Genomic DNA, 27,538 nt, shown 5'->3' on the forward strand with positions numbered 1-27,538 from the left:
TAAGTGTTAAAATAATTTATTTCCTCCCTCTGTACAGTTGCATGTCCCACCAGGTATCTAGGATGACCAGCTTTTAGAATTTTTTTTTCAAGACTTTCAAGGCCCTGGAATGAGCAGGATGAAATTCAGTTGTTAATGAAGTATTGGTAAAAAAAAAAAAAAAAAGTATAATATAAAAATGTTTTGCCACAATGTAATTGCTGTAGGCTCAAGAACTGCTCCAATTTAATTTGGATTGTAGGATTTCTGTCCTTTGGTTTTATGAGTTTTCACCTATGCATCCAAAAGCTGACAGTTTAAAACAATCAAGAAGTCCTATCTGTTTTTACGTTTATCTTTTTTGTTTCGGCTGCTCCCAGCACCATTTGCAGCTGGTGCTTGCATTGCTTTTGCATGGCCTGTGGCCTTTAAGTGTTCAAATAGTTTATTCCTGGACTGAAATTCACAACTGCAGGTTATACAGTGAATAGGAACATCTTCATTCTGGTTGGAGAAAAAAAAATACAATGCTTCATGTTAGTAGGTACTGTGGAAACAATAACAGTATTTTACTGTTTTACTTGCATATTAATCAGTTTAAAAATAAAAGTTAACTTTTTAAACATAAGAAAACTATTCTATGGCAAATATGCTCTATTCAGCACTTCTCCTTATGTGCCAAATTAGGGAACTGCAAGAAATTCTACAATTTTAAGTAGCAGCAGGGTAGCCATGTTAGTCTAGATCTGCAAAAGCAACAGGGAATCCTGTAGCACCTCATGGACTTAACAGATGTATTGGCGCATAAGCTTTTGTGGGCAAAGACCCACTTCATCAGATGCATGTAGTGGAAATATCCAGAGGCAGGTATAAATATGCCAGGCCAGAATCAGGCTAGAGATAAAGTTAATTCGGTCAGGGAGGATGAGGCCTACTTCTAGCAGCTGATCTGGAGGTGCGAATACCAAGAGAGGAGAAGCTGCTTTTGTAGTTAGCTAGCCATTTACAGTCTGTTTAATCCTGAGCTGATGGTTTCATCTGCAAGTTTCAGCTGCTAGAAGTGGTCCTCATCCTCCTTGACTGAATTAACTTCGTTATCTCTAGCCTGATTCTGGCCTGCATATTTATACCTGCCTCTGGATATTTCCACTACATGCATCTGATGAAGTAGGTCTTTGCCCACAAAAGCTTATGCACCAATACAGCTGTTAAGTCTGAGGCGCTATAGGACTCCTTGTCACTACAATTTTAAACAGTGTTCCCTACAACAAAACTATGCACATACTGTTTTTTCCCTGGGCTTTCATTTTAAAACAAATTTCAGATTTGAAGTTTCTCCCCCATGTTAAATTTTTTGTACTAACAGAAAAGACTAATATGTATGCTTAAAGTTGAATGACAGTAGGAGATGATTACTAGCAGTTACCACCAAGTTAAATATAATGCTATTTACACATTTTTAATAAACTGAAATCTATATTCACCAGTATGTGTATAATATAAATTGAACTGCTGTCACTGTTTGTACATTGCCAAATACAATAGGGCTCCAACTTAGTGCTACTACAATATAGTTTCATAAGAAGCATCAGCTAACAGCCTACCATGGCTACAGAGAGACTTGCCAGGCCTCTGAACAAGTGGGAGGGGTCCCAATTTCATGCCCCTGAAAGAGGCGGGGCTTTGGGCAGCAGGCCTCCCCAGCTAGCCCTTTGTGGTACCCACAAAGTACTGCATAGGGCTCTGGCAGCAATTTAAAGGGTGGCTCTTTTTTAAATGCCTGGCCCCAGGGCAGCTACTCCCTCCCACCCTTGTTGAGAGCCCCACTGCCTCCATACGTTTAATAAGAGAGTCATGCCATTATTTTAAACTCAACTGCATGAACACCTTACAGGCGAAGGATTCCCACTGTCCGTGGCAGTATATAAACATTGTGATAGCAGCCTTTTTTTTTTGTTTTCATTTGACAGCTAGACACCCAGAGACACCAGAAGACAGATTAGTGTAGATGGCTCTAGAAGTGCAAAATCAATGTATGTACAAAACTGTTCTAAATTAAGATAAAATAGTTTTATTACAAAAAAAAAAAAAATTTTCCAAAGAAAAGAATGTAGCCAATTTTCTTAGGTTTTAGTAAACATGCATAAACAAGAAGTGTCTTGTGGTCAAATACGTGAGAAACACATGCAAAAGCAGCTTTCAAGAACTGAAGAAAGTGTCAGGAGCAGGAAAACTACCAGATCAAAGTCTTATTTTTTAAGGTATTGTTTTTACCAGCCATAAGAATCTGTAGTTTTAAATACTTTCCACATACCGTTTCTTGAGATACCTTAACAGGTTTTTTTGTATCCTTAGCTTTCTTTCCTTTAGGCTTAGGGTTGCTGAAAAAAAGAAGGGAATTTAACATTTCAGTCTATCTTTATTGTACCCTCAGCAGGATTGATAGTTTAATTACTAAGTCTTTTTAACCCCATGTCAGTGACTTCAATGGGGACTGGAACCTAAGTAGGCCAATATTTAAACAAATAGGTTGAAGAAAAGATTACCAGAGAACAATGGAGCTATGAATGCTGCTATAATGAAATGTTCAACTCTCTCTGCATTTACCTGAACACAGAAATGAAAGGAAACATTTGCTAACTTTGCAGCTTCACACCAGGTCCTATAGAGTGGTTTTTTGTTTAAGTATTTTGCACGAACTAGTGTTGAAGATACTTTCCTAAATTCAGTTTTTGGTTCACTATTAATTTCTGTTTAATAAACATTAGGAATCATTAAGAAAGGGAGAAAATAAGAACCTTGTTGCCTCTCTATAAATCCATGGTATATCTACATCGTGAATACTGCATGCAGATGAGATTGCCTCCTCTCAACAAAAAAGAAATTTTGGCATTGGAATAAGTAATACAATCTTGACTAGTGTGAGAAAAAGTGCATAAACAAGAGTTATTTACTCCTTCACTAACAAGAACTAGGGGGCGCCAAATTAAATTATCAGGTAGCAGGTTTTAAAAGTAAAGGAAGTACTACTTCACACAATGCACGGTCAACCTGTGGAACTCCTTGACAGAAGATGTTGTAAAATCCAAGACAATAGCAGGATTCAAAAAGGAGCTAGATAAGTTCATGGAGGATAGTTGTAGGAATGGTGTCCCTAGAATCTGTCAGAAGTTGGGAATAGGTAACAGGGAATGAATGACTTGATTACCTGTTCTGTTCACTCCCTCTGCCATACATAGCATTGGCCATTGTGGGAATACAGGATATAGGGCTTAATGGACTGGCCCAGTATAGCCATTTTTGTGTGTGATTCACTTTTCCCTCAAACCTTGGGCAGTTATTCTAATGGAGGTGACTGCTACAGTTAGAATGGAGAACAGCATACATTAACTATTTAAGTGCATTATGTTGATTTGAAAATTTTTCCTGTGGATCAGTATACCCCCTTTTTTGAGGCATAAGGATCTTGCGCAAAAAGAGGGTTTTGCACACGCTGCTTCTTTTTGTGCAAAAACCCCTAGTGAAAAATGGATTGGCAGAAAATATGTAAATGAGATAGCGACTTATACTAATGAGTTCCTCATTAGTATATTTTCTGCCGCAAAAACTTGTAGTGTAGGTAGCCTTGGAGAACAAGTGTGTTTGGGGGGAGGGGAACATAATGTACTTTACCCCATGACAATACTGTTAGTATTAAAAAAAATCTAAACAGTTAAAGCACTGAAAAAGCTGGAGTTATGCATGAAAGCTAGAAGTAGCTTGCACAGAGAAAACAAGCTGCCTTCATTATTTTGGTTTGAGTTCTTGCAAAAAAGCACATCCACAGTGATTTACAGGTTTATTGTAAAAAGGAGCACTTCACAAAAACTGTAAACTGCACTGCTTGTGACTGTTCGTATAAAATTCTCCATGCAAGTGTCCGTACATCACAATACTTAGTCATGAGAACTGGCAAAAATGGTGCTATCTTGACAAAACCAAACACACTTAAGCAAAGTAAGCAGTCATGGGATAAGCAGAAGGGTTTCCCTCATGGATCAGTATCCGGTTAAAAGATAGGAAACAGTGAGTAGAAATAAAAGACCAGTTTTCAAAATGGAAGGATGTAAACGGGATCCCCCAAGGCTCTGTACTGCAATTTGTGCTGTTCAACATATTAATAAATGATTTGGAAAAGGGGCTAAGTGAGGTGGCAAAGTTTGTAGGTGACAAAATTAGTCAAGACAGTTAAATTCAAATCTGAATGGGAAGACTTACAAAGGCGCCTCACTACACTGGATGATAAAAAGGTAGATGAAGTTGAGCACTGATAAATGTAAAGTAATGCACACTGAAAAACATAATCCCAACTATATCCATAAAGTGATGAGGTCTAAATCAGTTGTTACAATTCAAGAAAGATCTTGGGGAGGGAGGAAAAATGGATAATTCTCTGAAAACATTAGCTCAATGTGCAGCAGCAGTCAAAAAAGCTGACAATGTTAGGCACTGTTAGGAAACAGAATTATAGAAATATATAATGCCACTGGCTCCCACATGTTCAAGACTCTGTGCTGTTTTGGTCACCCCATCTCAAAAAATGATGTATTAGAACTGGAAAAAGTACAGAAAAAGGGAGGCAAAAATGGTTAGAGGTATGAACAGCTTCCATAAGATGACAGATTAAGATGGAGGCTGCTCATTTTAGAAAAAGATGAGTAAGGCAGGATATAGCAGGTCTACAAAATTATGAATTGTGTTGAGAAAGTGAATATGGAAGTGTTATTTACCCCTTCACATAAGAGCCAGGGTCACCCAATTATATTAATAGGCAGAAGATTTAAAATAAAAGGTAGTACTTCTTCAATAGCAGTCGATAATGAAACTTATGGCCAAAAGTATAATTGGATTAAAAATAATTAGGTAACGTCATGGCTAATAGATCCATCAATGGTTATTAGCCAATATAGTCAGTGATGAAACCCCATGTTCTGGTATCCTAAGCCTCTGACTGCCAAAACTGGTACTGGACAAAAGGGGTCAGAATCTCAATAACTGTCTTTTCCCCCTGATTCTGAAATAATTGGCACTGGTTATTGTCAGAAGACAGTACGGGAACAGATGGACCACTGAGCCAATCCAGTATGGCCATTCTTATGTTCTTTATTAACTAGTTCCTATTGATAAACTATTTCTCAGTGTACTATTTGAAATGTATAAATGTTTGTAATTTTTTCCCACTCAGCTTGTTTTTTTAAACATTTAAAACTTTTGTTCCACTTTCACCAGCAAAAAAAAAAATAAGACCATAAACAGAGTTCTAATTTTACAATAGAAATAAAAAAAATGAGTACTTCAGTATAAACAAAATTACTTCCTATTGCAATGGTTCTCAACCCAGGGTTCATGGACACACATCTTCCAGGGGAAGATCAACTCATTTAGTTTTACAACTCAGCCTAGTTTTACAACAGACTACATAAAGAGCACTACAGGTTGAACCCCTCTAGTCCAGTGAGGATGGGAGAGAGAATGGGCCTAAGTTGGTGCAGCCAGGGCAGGGGTAGAGGGAAAAGGGGCCCGGGCTGGCACAGCTTGAGGCGGCTGGGAGAAGGGGCCCAGGCTGGTGCAGCCAGGGGAGGGAGAAGGTGCCCAGGGCGGCACAGCTGCAACTTCAGCTCGGCCTTCCATGGTGGCTAGGAGGAGAACCGGGGTTGCCTACTGTTGTATCATGTAAGCAAGGTACTAACAAACTTCAACAGGACTTTACCAAAAGTGGAACCTCTTTACAAAGCTGCTGTATCCCTCTGTAGCTCTCACTCAGCCCCAGCTAATCTTCTGCTCCCTCCACACATGTGATCTCAGAACGGGATATGTGGGGAAGGGGGGAGACGGGCACAGGCTGGCAGGGAGCAGGGCTGGCCAGGAGGGCAAACCGACCAGCAGGGAATGGGGCTGGCCCGATACTCATGATAATAATAAAACTTGATTAGAAAATACCAGACAGAAAGCTCAAATACCGACTGTCCGATTCAAAACCGGACACCTGGCAACCCTATTTAGTCACAGCATTCTGTGACACTCGTATTTTTGTGTCTGATTTTGTAAACAAGTGGTTTTTAAGGGAGGTGAAATGGGGGGAGGGGCGTGTAACACAAATCAGATTTCTGACAGTAGTTTGGAAAGTCTGAGAACTATTGCCCTATTGTGATGGCTTTTGGGATAGCTATGTATTATAATTAATGCCCAGAACCATTCATCAAGTTGATCCAGAACCATTCATCAAGTTGATAGAGTTAACAGAATGAGGTTTTTAAAAGCACAAACATTAGTTAAGTGCTTAACTCCCATTTGTGCCGCTGCCAATGTCCTCTGTAAATCATTATAAAATCCAATTTTTAACAGCAAAGCAATATTATTTATAAAATCATCATATTTGTAACAAGATGATCTCTCTGGATATTGTTTTTTTAAGAGTGGGTTATTTGCAATCTAAAGAAACTGCCAATCTAAGACCTAAGTCTAACATATCAGTTTTACTCTTATAAAACTCATTTTCAATGATGTAAAGAAATTCAGTCTTTAAAAAAATGGATTATTAAATTAAAGTATGTAACAGTGTAAATTGTTATTCATTACAAGTCATCAAAGTAATGCTGTTACCTTTTTGCTTCACTTTTTGGTTCATTAACTTGATCTACAACTTCTGCAGTACTTGCTTTATCACAAGCAGTATTGCTTTGGCCAACATTTTCCATTTCTTCTGTTATGCTGTTGTCCTGGTCCACAGTGTCAGCTTCTTTTTGTTCAAGTATACTATCGTCTGCACTTTTATTGCTCAAAGAGTCTTCATAAGTCTATCCAAAGAAGAAAAATGTATTTATTGCTTTCAGATAATTAGTTGGTAACTATATGTGCAGTAATTGCAGATTTACCAATTAAACAATTGGTCACAATGAAATCTACCTTGTCTACTTTTACACTGATATTTTATGTGAGATGCAGTGAGGTTAAGAGAATTGAAGTTTGTCTGTGGAATTTTGAGAAAGACTCAGCCTGTGATGAAGAGAAGAGGAGAGAGCCAAAGAGTATTTATCAAAAGTATAAGTCACAGCTCAGAATTTCCAAGAACCCCTAGCCATTAAGGAATTGAAAAGAGAGGATTAGATAACACTTTTATCTTGCAATTTTTATTAGCCCTATTACAACACTCCCCAATTAAAAGATCCTGTTTTCAGTTGCTTATGACTGCCAATTTTAAATGTATGGGATGAAATTTTCCATGACAGGTGTTCACTTCAGGAAAAGTTCAGCCAAAGCATGTTATACAGATTAACAAGGGTCAAAGATCTGAGGCAACCAGATAATGGATTCTCTCAATCTTCTAAACAACAATTAGAATTGTGTTGGGTAGAAATGGGGTGCTGGGAGACAAGATAAGGAGAATCAATAGAATAGTTACTTTAGCAAACTCAGACAAAAGTACCTTACTAAGGGTACGTCTAGACTACAGGGTTTTGTCGACAGAAGTTTTGTCGACAGATACTGTCGACAAAGCTTCTGTCAACAAAGAGCGTCTAGACTACATTCAGTTCTGTTGACAAAGCAAGTCTAGACTCAACCCTATATGCAATAACACCTTCTGTCGACAGAAGGCGTTATGCCTCGTAAAATGAGGTTTACCAGCGTCGACAAAACTGCTGAGTTCTGTCGACGTTATGTCGACAGAACTCAGCAGTAGTGTAGACGCAGGTATAGTTTTGTCGACAAAAGTCCCAGGAGGTTTACCTGGGTGGTCGTCAAATACCTTTGATGTTGACACCCGCGCGTCCAGACTATCGCGCTGAGCCGACAAACAGCTGATCAGCTGTTTGTCAGCTCAGCACGGCAGCCATGTAAATTTAAATGAAGCGGCGATTATTTAAATCGCCGCTTCATTTTACTATGTCAGGTAGCCTAATCTACATGCCTCTGGTGACAGAGGCATGTAGTCTAGACGTACCCTTAGAGTCAAGTGGTGGATTTTTGAGGACTATGCCTACAATGGTTTCCTTAATGGAAGCCAGCAACCCGTTCTAGCTGAAAGAAAGGACTGTCTGGTTATGGCAATAGGCTAGGATTAGGACATTCAAGTTTAGTTCCCATGGGAAAGCCACTTCAAAAACTGAGGCACAGTGAAGCTATCTGGCAAATGTAGCTAACTCATATGTGGGGTGTTCGGATAAATGCACAAAAGACTGAGAAGTGCTCAAATACTACAATAATGAGGGTTATACAAGGACCTAAGCTAAAACATATGGATTCATAGTCTTTGAGAACAGTGGATTCACTGAGAAATATTTATTACAACGAGTTAATTGGTGTAATCTCTAGCATTCCTAGTTCCCTCATTTTTTTTAGAATACTAGAAAGCTAGGTCAGAAGACCAAATAAATAGCTTCCCAAGTCTCAGTTTCCTTAAATTTTCAATACAGTCACAGATTTTGTAGAAACTCCATACCATCATGGTTTTATGTTTCTTTTTCTTTTTCTTGGAGAATCTGTAAAGATAAAGATGAACAGTTGAATGCATTTTTAGATAGAATATTGGCAATTACACAAAGGTTAAAAGGCAGTGTTGATCTCAATTGTGTCACAAATACAACCTCTCTCCCTCTCCCCCCCCCAGCCCCCCCCCAGCTGTTTTGTGTGCTGTTTATGGTAGTTAGTGATATCTCTGGAGATGTTCTGCTCAAACGGAATCTGAAAACCATGATCCTTAATGACAGGACATTAAACTTTAGCCATTCAGAAACCAGCTTAATCATAAGCACAGTACAGCTTTTAAAAATATGCTTTATACTGCATAAGCTAGCTTCTGATTAACTGAAAAAACAAACAAGTTTTCTAGGCTAGTCATGATACCTGGCGGAAAGTGCTGTACCTACACAACAAAGACTTAGCCTGTTACAAGATCTCCTGCTTTAAAATATTAACATCTTCGCTTTGCCTTGATATTTACTATCTATAAAGCCAGAAGATAACAGTTTATTCCACAGATATTAAAAATCTACTTTTTTGTTGGGATTTTGATGTAAAGAGATATTTTAACATCTTGTTCAATACAATTAAATGAGTCCTGATGTGATCATAAGCCTATACCAGAGTCTTTTTTCAGTCTCATTAAGACCACCATATTATGTAGCCTGCTTATAAATCAATGCTACAGTAAATGTAAGCAATCTGTTTTAAAGTACTTTTGTTTGGGTGTTTCTTCTATTTCTTCATCTTCTTTGGTGTGTACTGCATTTTTGTCATCTGTAGATACAGAGAATTCCTCTTCCTCCTCCTCCAGCTGTTGCCGTAACAGTGCTACCATCTCTCTGTGTTTCTTTGACTTTTCATGGTTCTTCATTCTATGAAGAGCAGTAGATAATTACTAGCATTGGAGTCAAGAGCAATTGTTACTTTATATGTAAATTAAGCAAAATTTGCTTAATGGTCTCTGACCAATGACAATGGTTAATTCTTTTCAATGTTCAGAGTAAGAAATTCCAATACCAATGAAAAATGAATGAAAGAAAAAGTCTGAGCCTTTCAGAGACTGGGGGGCATGGATGCCCAAATAACATTACAACTAATTGATTTAAAGTGAACTTTAGTTCCCAGATAACCTAAGTGAATGTGAAAGTCTCCAAATTTTTCAAAGAAATAAAACTTACGCTTTCTCAGTCTTTAAAGTTTTGTCACAAGCAGGGCAGTACAAGTCATCATAAAATTCAACATCTTCAGCTTCATCACTCTGTTTATCTGAAAAGGGAAGAGGAAGGAAACTGACAGTGATTCTAAGGAGATACTTAGCAATTAAAACCACATCATGCTTTCAACAATGCCCATTCAAGCCCTTTAGTAATTCTAAAGTATGCACAGTGATAAGAACTCTCTTGTTATATAATCTGTTCTTTTCTTCACACAATCACAAATAAGCATGCATTATTAACGCGAAGATAAGTGTTTAAAAGGAGGACAGAACTATCAAAGTGAATGGTATATACCAGCAGGGAATTCAGACTTAAATGTGGAGAATTTGAATGCTGCTGTATGGTTATGTATGTACAAATATGGAGCAACTGCAAAGTCTTTTCATAACTATCAAATAAAAAAATACATTAACCCTTACCATCCATTCCTTCTCTTGACTCTTGTTCCTCTCTTTCCTCTTCATCATCAGATCCATCTCCAAATTCCTTTTCATATTGTGCTTCCATCTGTTGCAATTCTCTCTCTAGATCAGACATAGTTATCCAGCTTTGCTCTTTATATTGCTCACCAAGCCTTTAACAGAATATAACAACTTATTATATTTCCGAGAATTTAGTGGTAACTGTGTTTTATTTAAGGATCATTATTTTGTTATGTTAACTTATTTAAAAAGAAGGAAACCCCATTGTTGTCTTGTCTCAACCAAATCTAACACATACTAGTAACTAATATTTCTTTGCAGGGATTGGAAAACTGAGCAGGTAGGTTTGAATGTCTGATTTATATAACCACCGCACAATTACTCTTCAACGATTGTACTTCAGCTATTCAGATTTTCACTCCAATTACCTCCTGCACTCAGTTTTCAAGCTTTTTGCCCACAATGAACATGCCACATTGGCTTCATTATCTTCAATGGAAAAAATGCACTCTATTAAAAACTTCCAGAAACAATGAAAATGAGCCTATGGATCTACTGGCAAAAAAAAGAGTGGTTACACATTTAAGTTTCTTCCTCCTCCTCCAAGACAGGCTTTGTGCCAAGAATATATTGTGTTTACAGTGCCATGCCCCTAATTCATTCTTAAACTATAAACAATGTATTTTGCACTTTGAGAGTGCAATCCAGAGAGAGAATTTCAAAAATTATAGCTAATGTGCAAACATTCCAAGTTGATAGGAATCATCAAATGCTAATAAACTCCTCCCTGTCAGAGGTATGACTATTACCAAATAAGCAACTCAAGTTAAATCAACCATTGATCAATCCTGTACATTGTTTCCTTAGCAAAATTTACTATGTTCTAAAATGTTCCCAAAGTTTAAGAAATAAATTGAGGTATGAAGTTTATATCATATGATATTCTTGACATGACGGTAAGTTAGCTAGCAAAGCTGTCAAAAATAACACTACCAAGCAGTTGGGAAAATATAGCTGTTGAGTAGTCTTAAAGTACCGTCCCATGCAAATCACTGAATCTAGACTAGATTAATAAAAAGGGACAAGACACACACCCAAAGAAAATGGTCACAAATATTAATCAAACAGATGAAAGCATTTAATCACCAGCGCAATGAGGGATACAGAATGCCCCGTCCCCGCAGTGATAAAGGAACAACAGATCTCCTTCAGTAAAGGAAATCCACTACCCACTTCTCATCTTCAGGAGCCTTCTGCCAACATGCTATCTCCTCTGTCTTTTTGATTATCTGGCACCGAAGACTGGCAACAATATAATACTGATTCTTAACACTTATTTCATATTTCTTTACTACTCAAGATGTTGAGTACCAGAAGGGTTGTCTCCACCATCAGCAACTCAGTGTTAAGGACAGATGTTAGAAATCCCAAAATTTACTCCTTAAAACAATGGAAGCTGCTGATGGTAAAGCAGGACTCCATACGAATCTCCTATGATTATTTCTCAACTTAAAAAAATGCTTCCTTCAATATTTACATACTTAGCTTGTTTGAGCTTCTGTTGCCTTCGGAGCTCCTCTGCTTTCCTAGCCTTTTCTGCATTCTGTTCTTCTATGAGTTTTCTGTGTGCCTGTACTCTCTTATCTCTTTTACGTATAAAAGCCACTAGCTGACGAACCAGTTCATTTCTCTCCTTTTTTGCTTTGTCTCTAGTTTTCTTGTTTTCTTTTTCCATAGCTCGTTTCTCCCAGCGGTTTGATGCCTGCCGTGTGTCATACTCCTCTTTCCAAGCAAAATTCTTTTGAGTACAGAAACTCTGCCAGTATGCATAAAAAGGATGGACTACCTATTGAAAAAAGGGAATTGGCAAAAGTTGTAAGACATTAAACTGAATAAAAGTAACCAAAGACTATTAGATTGTCATAGATATACAGACTTCAAAGCCAGCAGGGACTCCCATAATGATCTCATTTGACTTCCTATATATATATATACACACACACACACACGCAGAATTTTTTCTTCAGGATCTGAACTAAAGATGTCCGTTAGAATGATATCTAATTTTAAAGATTCTAAGCAGTGCTGAATCCACCAGCTGCCATGGTAAACTGTTCCACTGATAGTTCTATATGCAAGTTTTTAAATCAAGATGTCATATGGTCATAAACCGAGTGTCTTAGAGAAGTCCAAAATATTTCTTACTATGTGGAAAAAGGTTTAAAATTTCAGTGAAGCCAAATTCACGCCAAGTTAGCTAAAAAAGCTGGCATTGGCCTGTGGCATCAGGAAGGGGGTAGGTCTTTGGCCTAACAAGGGATAAGATGGTAGTGAAACCCCTCTTCACTGTTACAATATTAACCAGTCAAACTCATCCAGGTTTTCTTGTCAAAATACTGCTGGCAACTTCCACTGTAATAACTACGATTTTTAAAAAACATAAGTCTTTCACCATTTGTTAAGGCAATGGAAAAAACCTAAAGAGCTGAAGCATCTCAAATTAAAATTATTAAGCCTTTTATTGTAGCAACAGCCCACATTTATTTTTCCTCCATAGTTATTTACAGAGAAAAGCCCCACTTGACAGTTTTAGATAGCATTCACTACCCTTTCTGGAGGTAACAAGAAGTTAGGTTAAAGTTAGTTGTAAAGATCTTGAATTGCTGCTGATGTTAGAAGACTGATGTAAGTTTCTTCTTTAAGAGGAAAGGTGCACACAGAGATAGAAAATAATAGCAAATAATGTAGAGAGAAAGCTTGTCTCTGGTACCGATTTTCACTTGCAACCTTCCTGATGGAGAAACAGACCTGAGCATATGGTCTTATTTAGCCACTCGAGACCTATCCACATTTAGCCACTCTTGAGACCTATCCAAATTCATACCAGGTTTGGGTTGTTCAAAAGATTGCTTGCTTGTTCACAGCAGTGTAGAAAAAGGTAGCCAAGGCTGCACTTAAGTCCAATTCTTATAAAACTAAAGTTAGAGAGGTATACAAGAGAGGAGAAATAAGGTGGAAAATGACAATGGCAGGAACTCAAGGTTCACTCCAGCTTTAGCCAAAGCTGCTGAAAGCAGCATGTCATCTGGTTCCATCTCTATGGCCCAGTCTGATCAGAAAGCCTTTTGGGATCAGGATGATGAAGGCCAAACAATGCCACAGTGGACTCAGGATTCCTGGAAATGGTGGAATTGTCAGTCAATTTAAAAATTGTTCACTTTAACTCAGGGCTTTTAATCAAGGGCTTTCATTTAGTGAACCCAGAGAAACAAAGGTCGAAGATCATGTGTCAACCTCATTCCATCAAAACATTCTGGTGATTCCACCCATAAACATTTCCTCCCATTTCTATAATTTTATCTCATTATGCCAACTCATAACTTTACTTGCAGCCTTGAAGGCCCCTTATCACAATCCAGTCTGTAACAGTTTGTATCCAACTTCTGCTGACTGTCAAATAATTTGATATAATAGTCTGAGTTAGGAATTTGATCACACCTTAAACAATTTAGAGTAAATGTCTCTCTGAAGATGCCAGAAGGAACATTAATATACACAGCTGATTAAGAGTATAATATAAATTAAATTTAGGAGCAATAATCACACCAGAAAGTATTATAAAGAGGTGAGAGCAAGAAGGAACACACTAGAACATATATTTAGGAATGATCCTCTTAAATGCCAATATAGAAAGCGGACTGTCAGCTTACTGATTGAAGACAGCAAGTATGTTAGTAAGTTTTGGTAAAAGTTAACAAGAGAGATATTCAGTTGTTAGATTGCTGGCATGACAGAATGAAAGGACCAGTCTCTGGACAAGAAGTGAGAAATGACTGAACAGAGCAGCGATGAGTGTAGATGGTATCATGGAAGTATAAGTGTGGTGGAGAAGGGGGGAGGAATAGGGAGAATGGCATCACCATGAAAAGGCTTAGATAGCAGAAGAGTTTTCAGCAGAAGTCACAGGGTCTCTTGGGTATTTTGTTTTACACAGTCAAGTTCTACTTTTGTAACTGTAGTTAAAGAAAAATTACATAAGAGACTCTATTTGTGTTGTTAAATAAAATACTGTAGTTACCAGATTTTCAGGTATTCCTTGTTGTAACATGTAACACTTCAGAATGTTGGCAAGGGTGGTTTCAATTAGACATCAAGAATTAAATCCTTTTATTTCTTAGACCTGGTCTGCACTTTAAATTTTACTGCTATACTAGTAATGGGTGTAATCTTTTTAAAACAGTTTTGTCACTATATCAATGGTCTCCAATCTTTTAAGCACGAGATCATTTTTTGAATTTAAGTGCAACCCAGGATCTACCCCAAACCCCCTTGCCCCACCCCACCTCCTTCTGCAAGGCCCTGCTGCTGCTCACTCCATCCGCCCTCCCCTATCCTCATTCACTTTTATCAGGCTGGAGCCAAGGGTCTGGGATGCAGGAGGGTTTCAGGATAGGGGCCCGGGTTCAGAATGCTGGCTTCAGCTGGGCACCACTTACCACAGGTGGCTTCTGGGTAGTGGTGTAAGGGGCTAATGTAGGCTCACCCCTAAGTTGGCCTTGCATCACTCCCAAAAGCAGCAAGCAAATTCTCCCCATCCCTGATCTCCTCTGCTCTGTGGAGATGAGGTACAGGGTGGAAGGAAGGGCACCCTGACATTAGCACCCCCCTTCCTCTTCTTCTCATGCCCTGCATAGCAAGCAGCAGGCTCCCACGGATGAGGGGCATCTCCAAAGCAGAAGGCAGGAGCAGCATGACAGTGTTGAGTGGGGAAGATGAAGTGCCAGCCACACCTATCAGGATCACCTATCAAAGGTTCTAAGATCCACCCGATTTACTGGTGGGTAACCACTGCACTATATGGTGCTTTAGACTAGGGTTGTTAAGGACTAGTTGACTGTCCAATAAGCAAATGCTCATTGGACAGTCGACAGGATAGTCAACTAGTCACTTCCTCCCCCATTGCTGGCTCTCAGATGTGGGGGAGGGGAAGAAGGGTACTTCAAAGCAGTAGCGCTGCACAGATCCCAGGGTCAGCTGGGAAGTCCCCAGCTGATCTCAGGCTCCAAGTGGTGCTACTGCTTTGAAATGCCACAAGGAGCCCGACGCTGGGCTCCTCACAGCATTTCAAAGCAGCAGGGCCACCCAATTGACTATTAAATTAGACAACTATACGCTACTTAACATCCTTTCTTTATACCAGTGTATTCTATTTTCTTCTTTAAACTGGATAAACTATATAAGCACTTTTATGCTAGTATAACAGCACCTATGCTAGAATTTTTGACATTATGTTAATGTAGGTAAAGTGGTGAAATGTTTAAGTATACACAAGGCATTAAATAACAGCTTTTGGTTGGGCAGGAATGACTATGTATATATTGGGATAGATTCGACTCTCAACGTCAGTGGGAGTCTTTCCTCTGATTTCAATGGGACATCGATTAAGCCCCAAGTCCTAGAGATATATTATGGAGTAAAAAGTTAGACTTCCAAACATCATATTTCTTACCTCATCATAGTCGCTTTGAGAATATCCAAAAGTAGGAAATTCTTCCATATCTTCCTGAGATATATATTCCACCTCTTCCTTTGCAATATTTTCAAAAACTTGGCGATAGACTGCAAAGAACCCCTGAAATACACATCACCATTACTAAAGAATTGTATGCCTATGCAATTTAAGAATTAAGAAAGATCATTATTTAAATTCTACATTAACAGTTTTAAGTCAAAACGAAGACTTTGTATTCCAAAATCAAGTGATTATGCCAGCTTCTAGAAGCCCTTTCAATTTTGTTAAAAACAAAAAAAATCATTGTAGCCCAGTAAAACCTGTATACTGTGTTAAATAAACTTGCATTTGTTTTCCCTATAGATATATCTAACTACTGTGAATTAAATGAAGCAGTGACTTGAGCTATAACTAGGATCTATGGTGTACTGCTTCTGTAAGAGTAGCAGCAGATATGTGAACACTCTAAACATTCACCAGAGCAGGGGTTGGACAGTCCAGGAAGATATAGGTTGAACCTCTGTAGTCTGGCACCCTCGGGAACTGACCGGCTCTGAACAAGAGAAATTTCTGGACCATGGGAGGTCAACAGTGTCTGTCAGTATTACCAACACTTTCACTGCTTACTGGGCTGTTGGAGGACATTTAGGGGTAAATTAGAGCTAAACAGCATCACTAAACACTGAGAGCTAGGACTGGTGGCTGTGAACAAACTTTATGGGACCACAGGAAACTTGGCCACACCCATGAAAAATGGACATCCAACTAACTAAAATCATTCTAGATGAGGGATGTTTCCAGACCAAGAGTTCTGGACTACAGAGGTTCGACCTGTTCTTGGAGGCGGGTGAAGGGGGCGGGCTGGAGTATGTGCCTCTCTCATTTATGTAAAAAAATAGCAGATCTTCAGAAAGTCTGAAAGGGAAGACCCATGTTGCCCTTTGGCCAGCTGAGTCAGGGAGCTGACCCATAGCAGGCACAGACAAAACTTCTCCATGGTAAGGGAAATAATACACAAGCCTTGAACATCAGCAAATGTAGGCTGTGTTGGACTAAGGCAGGAGAGAATTCCTGGGACCAGCTTACCAAGAGCTCCACTATTATAAGTTAAAGATGTTCCATCTCCTTGCAGCTATGGCAGTATCACAAGGAGAGGGACAATCTCTCAGGCAAGCATATTCCAAACCATTTTGGCCTATTTACATCAACACCTTAAACTCCACCTGGAATTTAAATGGCAACGAGTGCATACCTGAGAGCTCTGTCATAGTGTTGCATTTTATATTCTAAAGCATTCCAACTTGTGAAACATTTTAGCAAAAAACTCCACGGTGAAAATTGTGCCTGGGAATATATTATGTACCATATATACTCAAGTATAAGCCGACCCGAATATAAGCCGAGGCACCTAATTTTACCACAAAGAACTGGGAAAAAATATTGACTCGAGTATAAGCCTAGGGTAGGAAATGAGGCAGCTACTGGTAAATGTAAAAAATGAAGATAGATACCAATAAAATTACATGAATATTTATTTCAAAGAAAAACAATAACCTAGCTCTGTAAGTGGAAAAGGGGGTCAACAAAAACAATATGGTATCAAAAATACCGTAACTCCCGCTCAAAGTCCTCCCACCAATCCAATGAGCCCCTGAAGGGCCGCCTGCAAGAAAGCGCCCAGCGCCAGCACCAGTCACACACAGGAACAGACGCTCGGACACTCGGCCCAACCAGCTCAGCCCCCGCCGCCCCCGCCCGGACTTTTCCCAGGCCAGAGCCCCTCTCGGCTGCTCCCCGAGCCTCCCTGCCGGCGGCCCCGGGGCAAGGCCGCTGGCTCCGAGCAGCACCTGCGGGCACACCCGCAACCCAAGCGGCCGGCAGAGGCTCCGAGCGCCCCGTGCAGCGACGGCCCCCGACACACGGAGCCCAGCCCGCTCCCGGCAGCGCCCCCCGCCCCGAGCGCCTCAGTTACCGGGGCCGGAGCTCCGGGCTCACGCGGCTAGACCCAGCCAGCGGCAGAGACACGCTGAGCCCGCCCGCGAGCAGGAGGCCGACTCGAGTATAAGCCGAGGGGGGCATTTTTCAGCACAAAAAATGTGCTGAAAAACTCAGCTTATACTCGAGTATATACGGTACATGAAAAGTGTTTCTATACAGTTTTAAGGCATTTTTGATTAAGGGGATATTTTAAACTGACTAAATATCCAGGGTATGTTTTGCTTCCCCTCCCCCATTTTAAAAAAATATAGATTGTTATAAAGATTTTTCGATTTACATTCACTAATTTTAAGAATGGTATACCAATACACTAATTTAATTCCATCACTTTTCTTAGAAGTTTTAACTTAACTTATTAGGGAGTCAGTTCATTACCTCTTCATCATCCCCATATCCAGAGTAACAGCTAACAGTAAAGTAGCGCAGCAGATCCAAACTATCATCTTGGTACTCTCCGTTAACCCTTCCTTTCAGTAGAGCTTCTCTGTGGTTATCATACCTAGCAGAAAATAGCATCAAGCACACATAAAACTGAAAACAACCACTGAAATGAAAACCCAAGGCAGTGTGGACCTTCCAGTTTTTCTTGGAAAGATCTTCTAACACGTTCCTTGAGAATTCCATGAATGTGTATTACAAGATATGTAGATATCTGAACACCTTCTTCAAGCACTCCTCATTTTTATGCTGATATACCTGCCATTTGTCCCTCTAATATGTGAAAAAGCAAAAATATGCTTCCTGAGAAAGCTAAACTTATGAAGCCAGCAACTCACTATTATCCAAAGTGGGGAGAAAGGACACCACTATAAACCTGACACTCACATGAGGGAGAAATGGAAGCAAAAACCACTTTAAATAAGCAAATCAATCGAGGAACACAATGTTTAAAAGGTGATTTCAAGTGTCTTTTGTTACAAGAACACAACTAACATGCCGTATGGCTGTAATCCTGGGACCCAATAGTTGTATACATCCTTATTCGTAGGATAAGTGCCTGTTACCCTCCAAGAGTCAATCCAGACTACCAATACAAGCAAGCCACAAATGATGTCAATGGAAATCTTGCCCAAGACAGAAAAGCAGAATCAATCTCTCTCTCTCCACTGGCAGACAAGTGTTACTTACCATGCTCTTTCTTGAGGATCACTCAGTACATCATACGCCGCTTGGATTAATTTGAACTGTTCTGCTGCTTCATCGGCATTTTCAAGGTTTTTGTCTGCAATGAAAGTCATTAGAATTTTAAAAATTAAGACCATAGCAACATCTGGCACTCATGTCACAATGTAATTATTTAGGGAAGAAATCAGACAAATGGAGAAAAAAGTCAATTCAGCAGGGCAACCAAGGCCTTTTTAGAATGTCTGGGTTACATCACCACATTAACTAAAATATGATTGTTGATCAGCTTCATCTTCCATTAATGTTTCTCCTTCCACCAAATTAACAGTCATATTAAGAACAAGTTTAGAGAATTAGTATTTAAGTAAAACTTAAAGTGATACTGCTGCATGTAAAGCAACAGTTAAAGGACCAACGACAAATTTACTAAGAATTACAAAATAGTTTCAGGTACTACTCGTGTCTGAGTCTTCTTGTCAACTTTTGTGGTTTTAGAATAAAATGTTACTATTTAAAATGAAAGTGTACTCTTCCCTGTTGCAGGTTAGCATAACCATGCAAACACATGAAGCTGACTGTCTATAAAGTTACACAAGCGCACAATGCTATCAAGGAAAACCAACAATAAAAAGACATTTGAAAAGTCATCTCATGTCTGGAAGGAATTGCTCCACAGGTCAGACTGGCTATGACCTTGGGAAGGTTTTGCCTTCCTCTGCAGCATGGGGTGATTGCCAATACCATCTGGTATATTTCAATCAATTCCCTATCCTTGTACAGTAAACTTCCGATAATCCGGCACCTTTAGGACCCAGGGGGTGCCGGATTATCATATATGCCGGACTATCATAAGGGGGGGCTATGAGGGGTCTGGGGTGGGGGAGGATGCCACCCCAGACCCCTCGTAGCCCTCCCTTCTGATAGTCCGGCTCTGCCCCAGGCATCCCTGATTCAGCTGCTGCTGGTCAGTTTCAGCAGCGGCTGAATCGGGGACGCCTGCAGGAGAGCAGATGGGATGCTGCCGGGTTTGTCCCGCAGTGCAGCGCTGTTCCTTGGCGCTACTGGACCAACCCGGCAGCACCCCAGCTGCTCTGCCCCAGGTATCCCCAAGTCAGCTGCTGCTGATACTGATCAGCAGCTGACTCCAGGAAACCCTAGGCAGAGCTGCTCTGCCCCAGGCTTCCTGGAGTCAGCCACTGGTCAGTTTCAGCAGCGGCTGAATCGGGGACAGCTGGGATGCTGCCGGGATGGTCCCGCAGCCCCGAGGGACAGCGCTAGCGGACCTACCTGGCAGCACTCCAGCTGCTCTGCCCCCGGCTTCTCCGATTCAGCCGCTGATCAGTTTTAGCAGCAGCTGAATCTGGGAAGCTGGGGGCAGAGCAGCTCCAATCGTCCGGCTGCCTGGAGCACTCCCAGTTTCCTGATGGTGCCAGACCATCAAGAGTGCCAGACCATCAGATGCTGGACCATTGGCGTTTTACTGTAGTGCCTTGGACACTGTGAAATTCCGTTATTCTCTGCCTGGGGCAGATAATTTAGTCTCCTGGGGGCTGTAGACTAGGGATGCAAGCGACTGGTCAACTATCAGATAAGCAAAATCTTATTGGATAGTCCACTAGTCCAGAGGCAGCAAGGGGGAGAGCAGGAGCCAGTGCTGGGGGGAGCCAATTTAAAAGTATTTAAGTGTATTAAGAGACCACTGACTCTTAAAACATTTCAAAGACTGAAGCACAGCAGGGAGGGACCTAGCACAGCTGGGAATCAGCCAGCCCAGCTCCTACTGTGCACCAGAGTTTTAAATGGTTTAAGAGCTGGCAAGCTCTTAATACATTTAAACGGCAGAGCCACAGCAGAGTTAGCTCCCAGTGTCAGGCACTAACTCCACTGCAGCTCCCCCGCTTATTGACTAATCCATGGAAAAATCCTTGGACTAGTCAATTAGTTAATTAACCTACATGCAACATCCCAATGTAGCGCTTATGGTTAAATTGCAGTTGTGGGTTAGGGCGGCGGCAGCCTGGGATACACAGGAGATCAGACCAGGCCTGGGGGGCCCTTCCGGCCTTACACTCTGTGGCTTGCGATGCTACTTGGCTGCCAGGCCGGTACCCAGCAAGGGAGCCTCGCAGGGCTAGGCTGTCCCCGAGGCAGAGGCGAAGGGCGCCAGGCAACCCGCGTGCTCCCTGCCCGCAGCCTCGCTGCCGCTCTTCAGAGGCCGGGGCAGCAGAGACGCGGGGGAGAGGCCGGCAGGTGAACCGGTGAGATGGCAACACCGGCGGCCCGCCCCGGCCCCGCACACCTCAGGGGGAGCGATGCTTCGCCGGGCCGCCGGGAGATGGGCGCCCCAGGCCCCGCCACTGGGACCCGGGCTAGGGCGCAGGGGCTGGTCCCCCCCACGCGGCTCCGTCCGCGTCCCGCCCGGCACTGGGGCACGGGGCGCACAGAGCGGCCAGGCCCGGCCAGGCCCAGCATGGAGGGCCGGGCACGGGCGGCGCGGGGCCCGGCGTACCTGGGTGCCAGCGCAGCGCCAGTCTCCGGTACGCCCGCTTCAGCTCCTCGTCGGAGGCGTCGCGCGCCAGCCCCAGCACCTCATAGTGACACTTCATGGCGGCGCGCGCGGCCCCCGAGGAGCCGGCTGGGGCTCCGCGCGGGGTGAGGCGCCAGCCGGAGCCGCTGCCGGCAGCAGCACAGAGAGAGGGGCCGGCCGGAGCGAGCGCACAGACCATAAGGAGACTAGACACCTCCCCCTGCCGGCTCGGAGGGCGGGGGCAGGCGAGAGCTGTACATGGGCGGGGCCAGGTGGGCGGGGGGCGGGGCCACGGGAGCTCCTATGGGAAGAAGGGACGGCAGGAGAGGGGTGGGATAGAACGTTAGAGGCGAGGTTCTGTGGCAGGGGAGGGGGTGAGCACGTTCCATGGCAGTTGTCTACTGGAGGTCGTGGCCAGTCCTGATACTGGGAGCTTTGTCTTATAGGAGTCTGTATGTGGGGTGCCTCCACTGTCTCCCCCCCCCCCCACACACACAGCCTGTTCCACCTTTTTAGAAGAGATGGGCCAATGTTTCCTGAAGTGAGGACCCAAAACAGTCAGGTGGGACTTGTCTTGTTTTGTAACCAAGGGTGGTTGGGCATTCAGGGGGGAAGGGGGATTTATCTGTATAAAAGTCCTGCGCACAGAGGCTACGTCTACCCTGGCACGATCTTGTGCAAAAATTTTTTAGTGCAAGAAAGCATCTACACTGGCATGTGCTTTTGCACAAGAGCATCCTTGCCAGTGTAGACGCTCTCTTGCGCAAGAAAGCTCCATTGGTCATTTTAACCATAGGGCTTTCTTGCGCAAGATATTCATGTTGCCTGTTTACACTGGCCTCTTGCACAAGAACAGTTGCACAAAAGGGCTTATTCCTGAGCGGGAGCATCAGAGTTCTGGCGCAAGAAGCCCTGATTTCACACATTAGAACGTCAGTTTACTTGCACAAGAACACGCGGCCAATGTAGACAGGCAGCAAGTTTTTGCGCAAGAGCGGCCGCTTTTGTGCAAGATCGCACCAATGTAGACACAGCCAGAGACTGTTAAAACACAGCCTGTATTATGTGGATGGGGAAAATATTCAGATTGTTAGTAAGTTGTTTTTTAAAAAAGTTTGGCAGAGGCAAACAGCCCCATGGCCTGGGTGTTCCCTAATTGCCTATTGCAGTTTTGTTTTCACCTTCTTTAAGGGCGGTTGGTCAGGACACTTTTAAAGATGCTGCTCCAGCTTGGCGCTCTCTTCCTTTTTTTAAAAGAATAGTACCAGCAAACAAACACTGCAGATGGTTAGCTCAATTGTCTGCCAAATGGGAAAGAGATTACTTCTGTAACAATGAGGTTTTTAAAAACACCTGTTTATCCAGTATTGGGAGAGAAAAGTTCCCACAGCACTTCTACCATATTCAGCCTTTTCCACAGTACCCATGCAGCCAACTCAGCTGTTACTCAGTCTCCAGCAGACCATCCATCTGTATCTGCTGTGCCAGTTTTGTAATCCTGATGTGACATAACTATCATGTGTATGTAACCTGATTTTAAAGAGACTAAAGCTGTCTGTGGTTACTGTTGAGCAGAGCAATCACAGGTAATGAGGCTGACTAGATGTTGGAATGGTGGATCATGCCTCTCTGTAGACTGTGTACAGTATGTAAACAACTGAAATTGAACTTTGCTGCAGCTCAACCAGCCTGAATCACTCCATTCATCTGAAGAAGTAGGTTGTGTCCATGAAAGCTCATGACACCATCTACATGTTTTGTTAGTCTCTAAGGTGCTGCAAGATTATTTGTTGTTGTTTTAAGTTTTTCTAGTAAGGACTCCGTTTATTTACAAAGTTGAGCCATAACCAACTTTAACAATCATTACAAAACTCACTTCTGTAGTATAGACAAGATCTAATTATATCTAGGCATCCTTATCTTTATACTCTGGAGCAGTGTTTCCCGATTTTATTTGGCCACAGAACCCATTTAAACTCAAAAGAATTTTGTGGAACCCCTAATAACAGTATTATATATGGAGCTGAAAAGCAGACCACAAATAAGTAAGGATAATAATAAACAAATGCTAAACAAGGTCATGAGATCAACAGAAATGAAAATTGTTTTCAATAACATTCATAAAAAAATATTAAGCATTTAATAGCAACATGTTGTAATGGAATTTTCTTGCGGAACCCTTATTTTCACTTTGCGGAACCCCGGGGTTCCCCGGAACACTATTTGGGAAACACTGCTCTGGAGGGATCACTGGATAGCAGCAGCCAACCAGATTGCAACTTTACGCCCTTGCCTAGCAATACTAACTCAAGACTTGCCACATTTTGGTTTTTATTTAACACCTCCAAACAATTATTTCAAACTATTATTACTAAAGGACAAGCTCATGGCACGGTCCTATGAATGTACTCATTACTGAATGAGATTATTTGCACTGGGATTAGCTGTCACCAGTGTCAAGCAGCCTCCATGTAATGGAGTATGTTGTCCCTTTAAGAGTGGAGGAGGCCACAGAACCGTGTTCCTGGGAGTTGGATTAAACAAAAGGCCAGGAATTGGTCTGGTGGTAGAAGAGACGAAGTGTTGCAAGGGAAGGGAGTGGTGTGATTGTAGGGTTCATTTACCCTACACATTATAATTTTGTTATAGCATGTTTTGTGAGGTATTTGAAAACTAACTCACGAGTCAATAACATGGTGGAAACTATATAGCAACATTATAAAGTTATGAATATAAAATGAAATTATGACTGACATGAAGCTACCAGATTTGGTAAACATGTTTCTCAAAGACACAGGATAGATTGTTGCCTCTACTCAGCTATGGTCAAAACTGATAGGCAATTACCTGTCAAGTGGCCACAATGTGGCAAAGAAGAGGGGCAGAAACAGACAAATCCACATTTTAGCACACAACAGTATGGGACTTTTTTCACCAATTTCCAACCACACAGCGATAATCTTCAGGAAAATGCATTTCAAAGTTGACTGGACTATAAAAGTAATGGGCAAAAAAGACCCCAAGTATTCTTTCCCTATTCGCCTCTCTATCTCATTTCATCAAATAAGACAAACACCCTCCCCCATCAACAGTCATCTGGCAGTGGGAAGGATCCTGACTAGAAGTTTGGTCATTCCTGTCACTAGGAATATGTGGTAAAGAATTGACCTTAAGCCAACTCTAGCTTGTTTAAACTTTTGGCACTACAAAGAGTTATCTTTATTTTGTAACTGTTTCTGACTTTAGGGCCTCATTTTTACTCAAATTTTCTCTCTGTTGTTAAATAAACATGTTTTATTCTGTAATTAAAATCATGTTGTATTCCAACTGAATTGTTTGAGCAACTACTGGATACTGATCCTTATGGAGGCACTAAATCTAAAATATCTCAAGCTTATCTGAGACAGTGGCTTTTGCCTACAAAAGCTCATGATTTTTATATTATATAATAAATAAAAATTTGTTAGTCTCTAAGGTGCCACAGGACAAGTCATTGTTTTTAAAGTTACAGACTAACACAGCTACTACCCCTCTGAGACTAAAATATCTGAACAATCCAAAAAAGGACTGGAAAGTGCAGAACACACATTTTGGGGGCAAATTTGGGACTGGGAATGTGTGTTAGTGTCACCCTGTAAGTGGTGACTAAAACTGATGCTGAAAGTATTTTACAAGTATGTGATTTATTATTTGTGCCAGGAGCTGTGCAATCACAGAACAAAAAAGGCAGTTCATGCCTCAAGCACTTACAAACTACTCAAAAACCAAGTGCACCGCTCTCTCCAGTTCTTTTTAGGTACATATTTACTTAACAGGAAGAGGATTTGGGGATTTTGTTACAGAATCCCATTTACCAACACTGAGTTCTGGTATACGCATTGCATACATTGTTTATCTAACTACAGGCCTGAGTCTGATCTCACTATGAATAACTGTAAAAACAGATAATGAAAATTTCCATTGTTTTCAAATAACACATTTGAAACTGATTTTATGAAGAATTATTTATAGATAACTGAGCTATTAGAAAAACAAGGCCCAGAATGTTTCTACAGCACCTATCACACTAGAAATGATAACAGAGAAAGGTGAAATATCAAGGAGCATAAGACCCACAAAGGACAACGTTGCATTGTAACTGAGTAGTAATAGCACATTTGGTACAGGAGGACCCCAAAGAGCAACACAAAATAAACCTATTTTTCTCTATGAGGCAAGCCCCTTATGCTTTTGTAGATCCACTATTCTTTGAAGTGACAGAATCATCCTGTCATCAAAATTACACGATCCTGTCTCTTATCCAAGAGCCATGAAATAGTGTGGCTAATAGTCCAAAAAAGAGTGAACCACTACTCAGGGCATGTTGCATTCTGTAAAGTGAAAGTGTACCTGTACAACATAATTATAAATACAGATTTATAGTTGACCACTGATAGACAGGACTGGGGAGCTAAACTTCTGAAATATTGCTAGATAAAGCACCAAACTCCTATAGGTAGTGCTCCCCCAAAAATCTCCAGAATTACTGAAACATACAAGACAAATTTTTAATTATAAATTTTTGGTCAAACTTCCTTATGTCCCTCTTGCTACTGCCGTGCAACCCCTTTCCCCTGACAGTCCCATATTTATCTAAGAGACTTGTGAGGCATTCTTTAGAAGACATTAACATAAATACCAACACATTTTATTTAAAAAACAAACAGTTTGAGACAAGTTGAGTCCTAGAGCAGAACAAAAATCTGATTTTTCATGTACTCAAAGTTGGTGGCAAGCAGGTGCTGGCTTAAAAAAAAAAAGAGCTATTATAGCTAAAGACATAAGCATACAGACTAGGATGACTTTTTGAAGTTTGCTTATTTTTTTCCTATTTAAAACACTTTACACTCCCACCCTGGAAAGTTTTTTTTGCCCCTTCCTTTGTCTTTGAAATAATTTCTTTCTCTTTTTCAAATTTACTTTTAGCTCTGGTTTAACCAACTCAATTTCCAATGGCTTTTCTTCTGATGGAGTTTCAAAGACATTTTCAGTAGGATCGACTGGAATAACTGTCTTTTCTTCTTTTTTCCTTAGTTTCTGTAGGTTTTTCATTTGCTGTTTTTCCCTAAATCTAGCAGCTACAGCCAATCTTGTCAACCGCCGATGCTATAAAAAGATAAGTATGTTAATGCAGTTGCACTGAGAAGCAAGGGACACAAAAACGTATCTTAAAAAAGTGATGGTTCTAAAAATTCATATCAAACCTTCTATAATACAGGCGGAGACAAAATGCTCTCCACTTATCTTTCAAACGTTATCTTTTAAAAAAAAATCAACCTCCAACTGACACATTCCTCAAAATACTGTTGTCTTCTCATTGAGAGATTAAACAACTCAGTATTACTAGTTTCATAAATCTGCTCAGTTCACATGCTGGTGATTATTTTACCCTAAAATTATAACCTATTAAGCATATTGCCACATTGAGACCACTGATCCTGCTCACTTTTCTTTTAGGCACACGGTTCACTGAGAGACCAGCTTGCAAAATCAAGGCTTAAATGAATTTTTTAAATGAAAGCAAAACCAAAGGCAAGACTGTTACCATGTTTGGAGACTGGTAATGTGGATTCTCATACAGAGTTGGTCCGCCAAAGCTGCCCTGGAAAATCTTTATGAGATTTAAGACAAAACGAGGTCCAATTTCTACAAGAGCTGCATCTTCTTCTATGATCTGAGACAAATAGATTTTATAGAAAAATCACTTGAGATTTCTGTATCAGACTTATGCATACCCATTATTCTTTACTCATTTTACTCCCATGGATCTACAGGTATTCAGCCCCCAAAATCTAATGCAATTCATTTATGTTAAGTGTGTGGAAAGGTAGTTTTAGTCCACTATAAAACACTTGGAAATACTTTTTGTGTAACTGGTGGATGACAGCATATGCTTGTAATTGGTAATGGTTTCCTTTCGATTTACTATAATTCTTTGATTTCATATGAAATAATACATTTAGTGCAATTTTTTAAAAAGTCATGGGTAAAAAAAACTAACCTGATAGTTCCGAAACCAAATCCTGTTGTCTGTGATAGAGAATGTGAATACATGATCTACGAAAGGCTGGCTTTTGGGATGGTATTGTGGTGTACTAAAAATCTATAACAGAAGGCAAAAACAAGTTTTCATCTAAAATGATCAATAGTTCAAAATGTAAAGTGTAATTGCCTTTGAATTCATCTTATTTTACTACTTAATGTCTCAACTCTGCAA

At 40.9% G+C, this 27,538-nt stretch overlaps 3 protein-coding genes across 3 annotated transcripts in view; 1 reads left to right on the forward strand and 2 right to left on the reverse strand.

The window, feature by feature from the left end:
• DNAJC21 (DnaJ heat shock protein family (Hsp40) member C21) lies at nucleotides 1–21,398 on the reverse strand. The gene is made up of 12 exons (XM_075932576.2): nucleotides 21,265–21,398; nucleotides 18,759–18,852; nucleotides 18,006–18,129; nucleotides 15,630–15,752; nucleotides 11,662–11,966; nucleotides 10,118–10,272; nucleotides 9,660–9,747; nucleotides 9,195–9,353; nucleotides 8,459–8,498; nucleotides 6,622–6,815; nucleotides 2,294–2,360; nucleotides 1–483 (listed from the first exon to the last, which is right to left on the reverse strand). The coding sequence occupies exons 1-12, from the start codon at nucleotides 21,359–21,361 to the stop codon at nucleotides 316–318; spliced, it is 1,614 nt and encodes a 537-aa protein (XP_075788691.2). The 5' UTR covers nucleotides 21,362–21,398; the 3' UTR covers nucleotides 1–315.
• Nucleotides 1–26,841, forward strand: part of AGXT2 (alanine--glyoxylate aminotransferase 2) — a 66,982-nt gene extending 40,141 nt beyond the window's left edge. The window contains exon 14 of the mRNA XM_075932578.2: nucleotides 26,779–26,841. Coding sequence (XP_075788693.2) covers nucleotides 26,779–26,826 — 48 coding nt within the window. The 3' untranslated portion in view covers nucleotides 26,827–26,841. The remainder of the gene's footprint in view (nucleotides 1–26,778) is intronic.
• The window catches only part of BRIX1 (biogenesis of ribosomes BRX1), a 16,207-nt gene continuing 9,933 nt past the window's right edge, over nucleotides 21,265–27,538 (reverse strand). Inside the window, exons 8-10 of the mRNA XM_075932581.2 lie at nucleotides 27,323–27,424; nucleotides 26,867–26,995; nucleotides 21,265–26,427 (exon numbers count right to left, since the gene is read on the reverse strand). Of these exons, the coding sequence (XP_075788696.2) occupies nucleotides 26,164–26,427; nucleotides 26,867–26,995; nucleotides 27,323–27,424 (495 nt within the window). The 3' untranslated portion in view covers nucleotides 21,265–26,163. The remainder of the gene's footprint in view (nucleotides 26,428–26,866; nucleotides 26,996–27,322; nucleotides 27,425–27,538) is intronic.

This window comes from Pelodiscus sinensis, chromosome 6 (assembly GCF_052426305.1).
Source record: "Pelodiscus sinensis isolate ZL-2025 chromosome 6, ASM5242630v1, whole genome shotgun sequence".
Classification (NCBI taxonomy): domain Eukaryota; kingdom Metazoa; phylum Chordata; order Testudines; family Trionychidae; genus Pelodiscus; species Pelodiscus sinensis.

What these genes read in the sequence shown, in the direction of transcription:
- DNAJC21 (XM_075932576.2), bottom strand. Translation starts at nt 21,361, where the DNA reads ATGAAGTGTCACTATGAGGTGCTGGGGCTGGCGCGCGACGCCTCCGAC. An exon ending in GATATGGGGATGATGAAGAG is followed by an intron (nt 15,753 to 18,005) that starts GTAATGAACTGA and finishes TGTGTATTTCAG; the next exon opens with GGGTTCTTTGCAGTCTATCG. An exon ending in GTCAAGAGAAGGAATGGATG is followed by an intron (nt 9,748 to 10,117) that starts GTAAGGGTTAAT and finishes TTCCCTTTTCAG; the next exon opens with ATAAACAGAGTGATGAAGCT.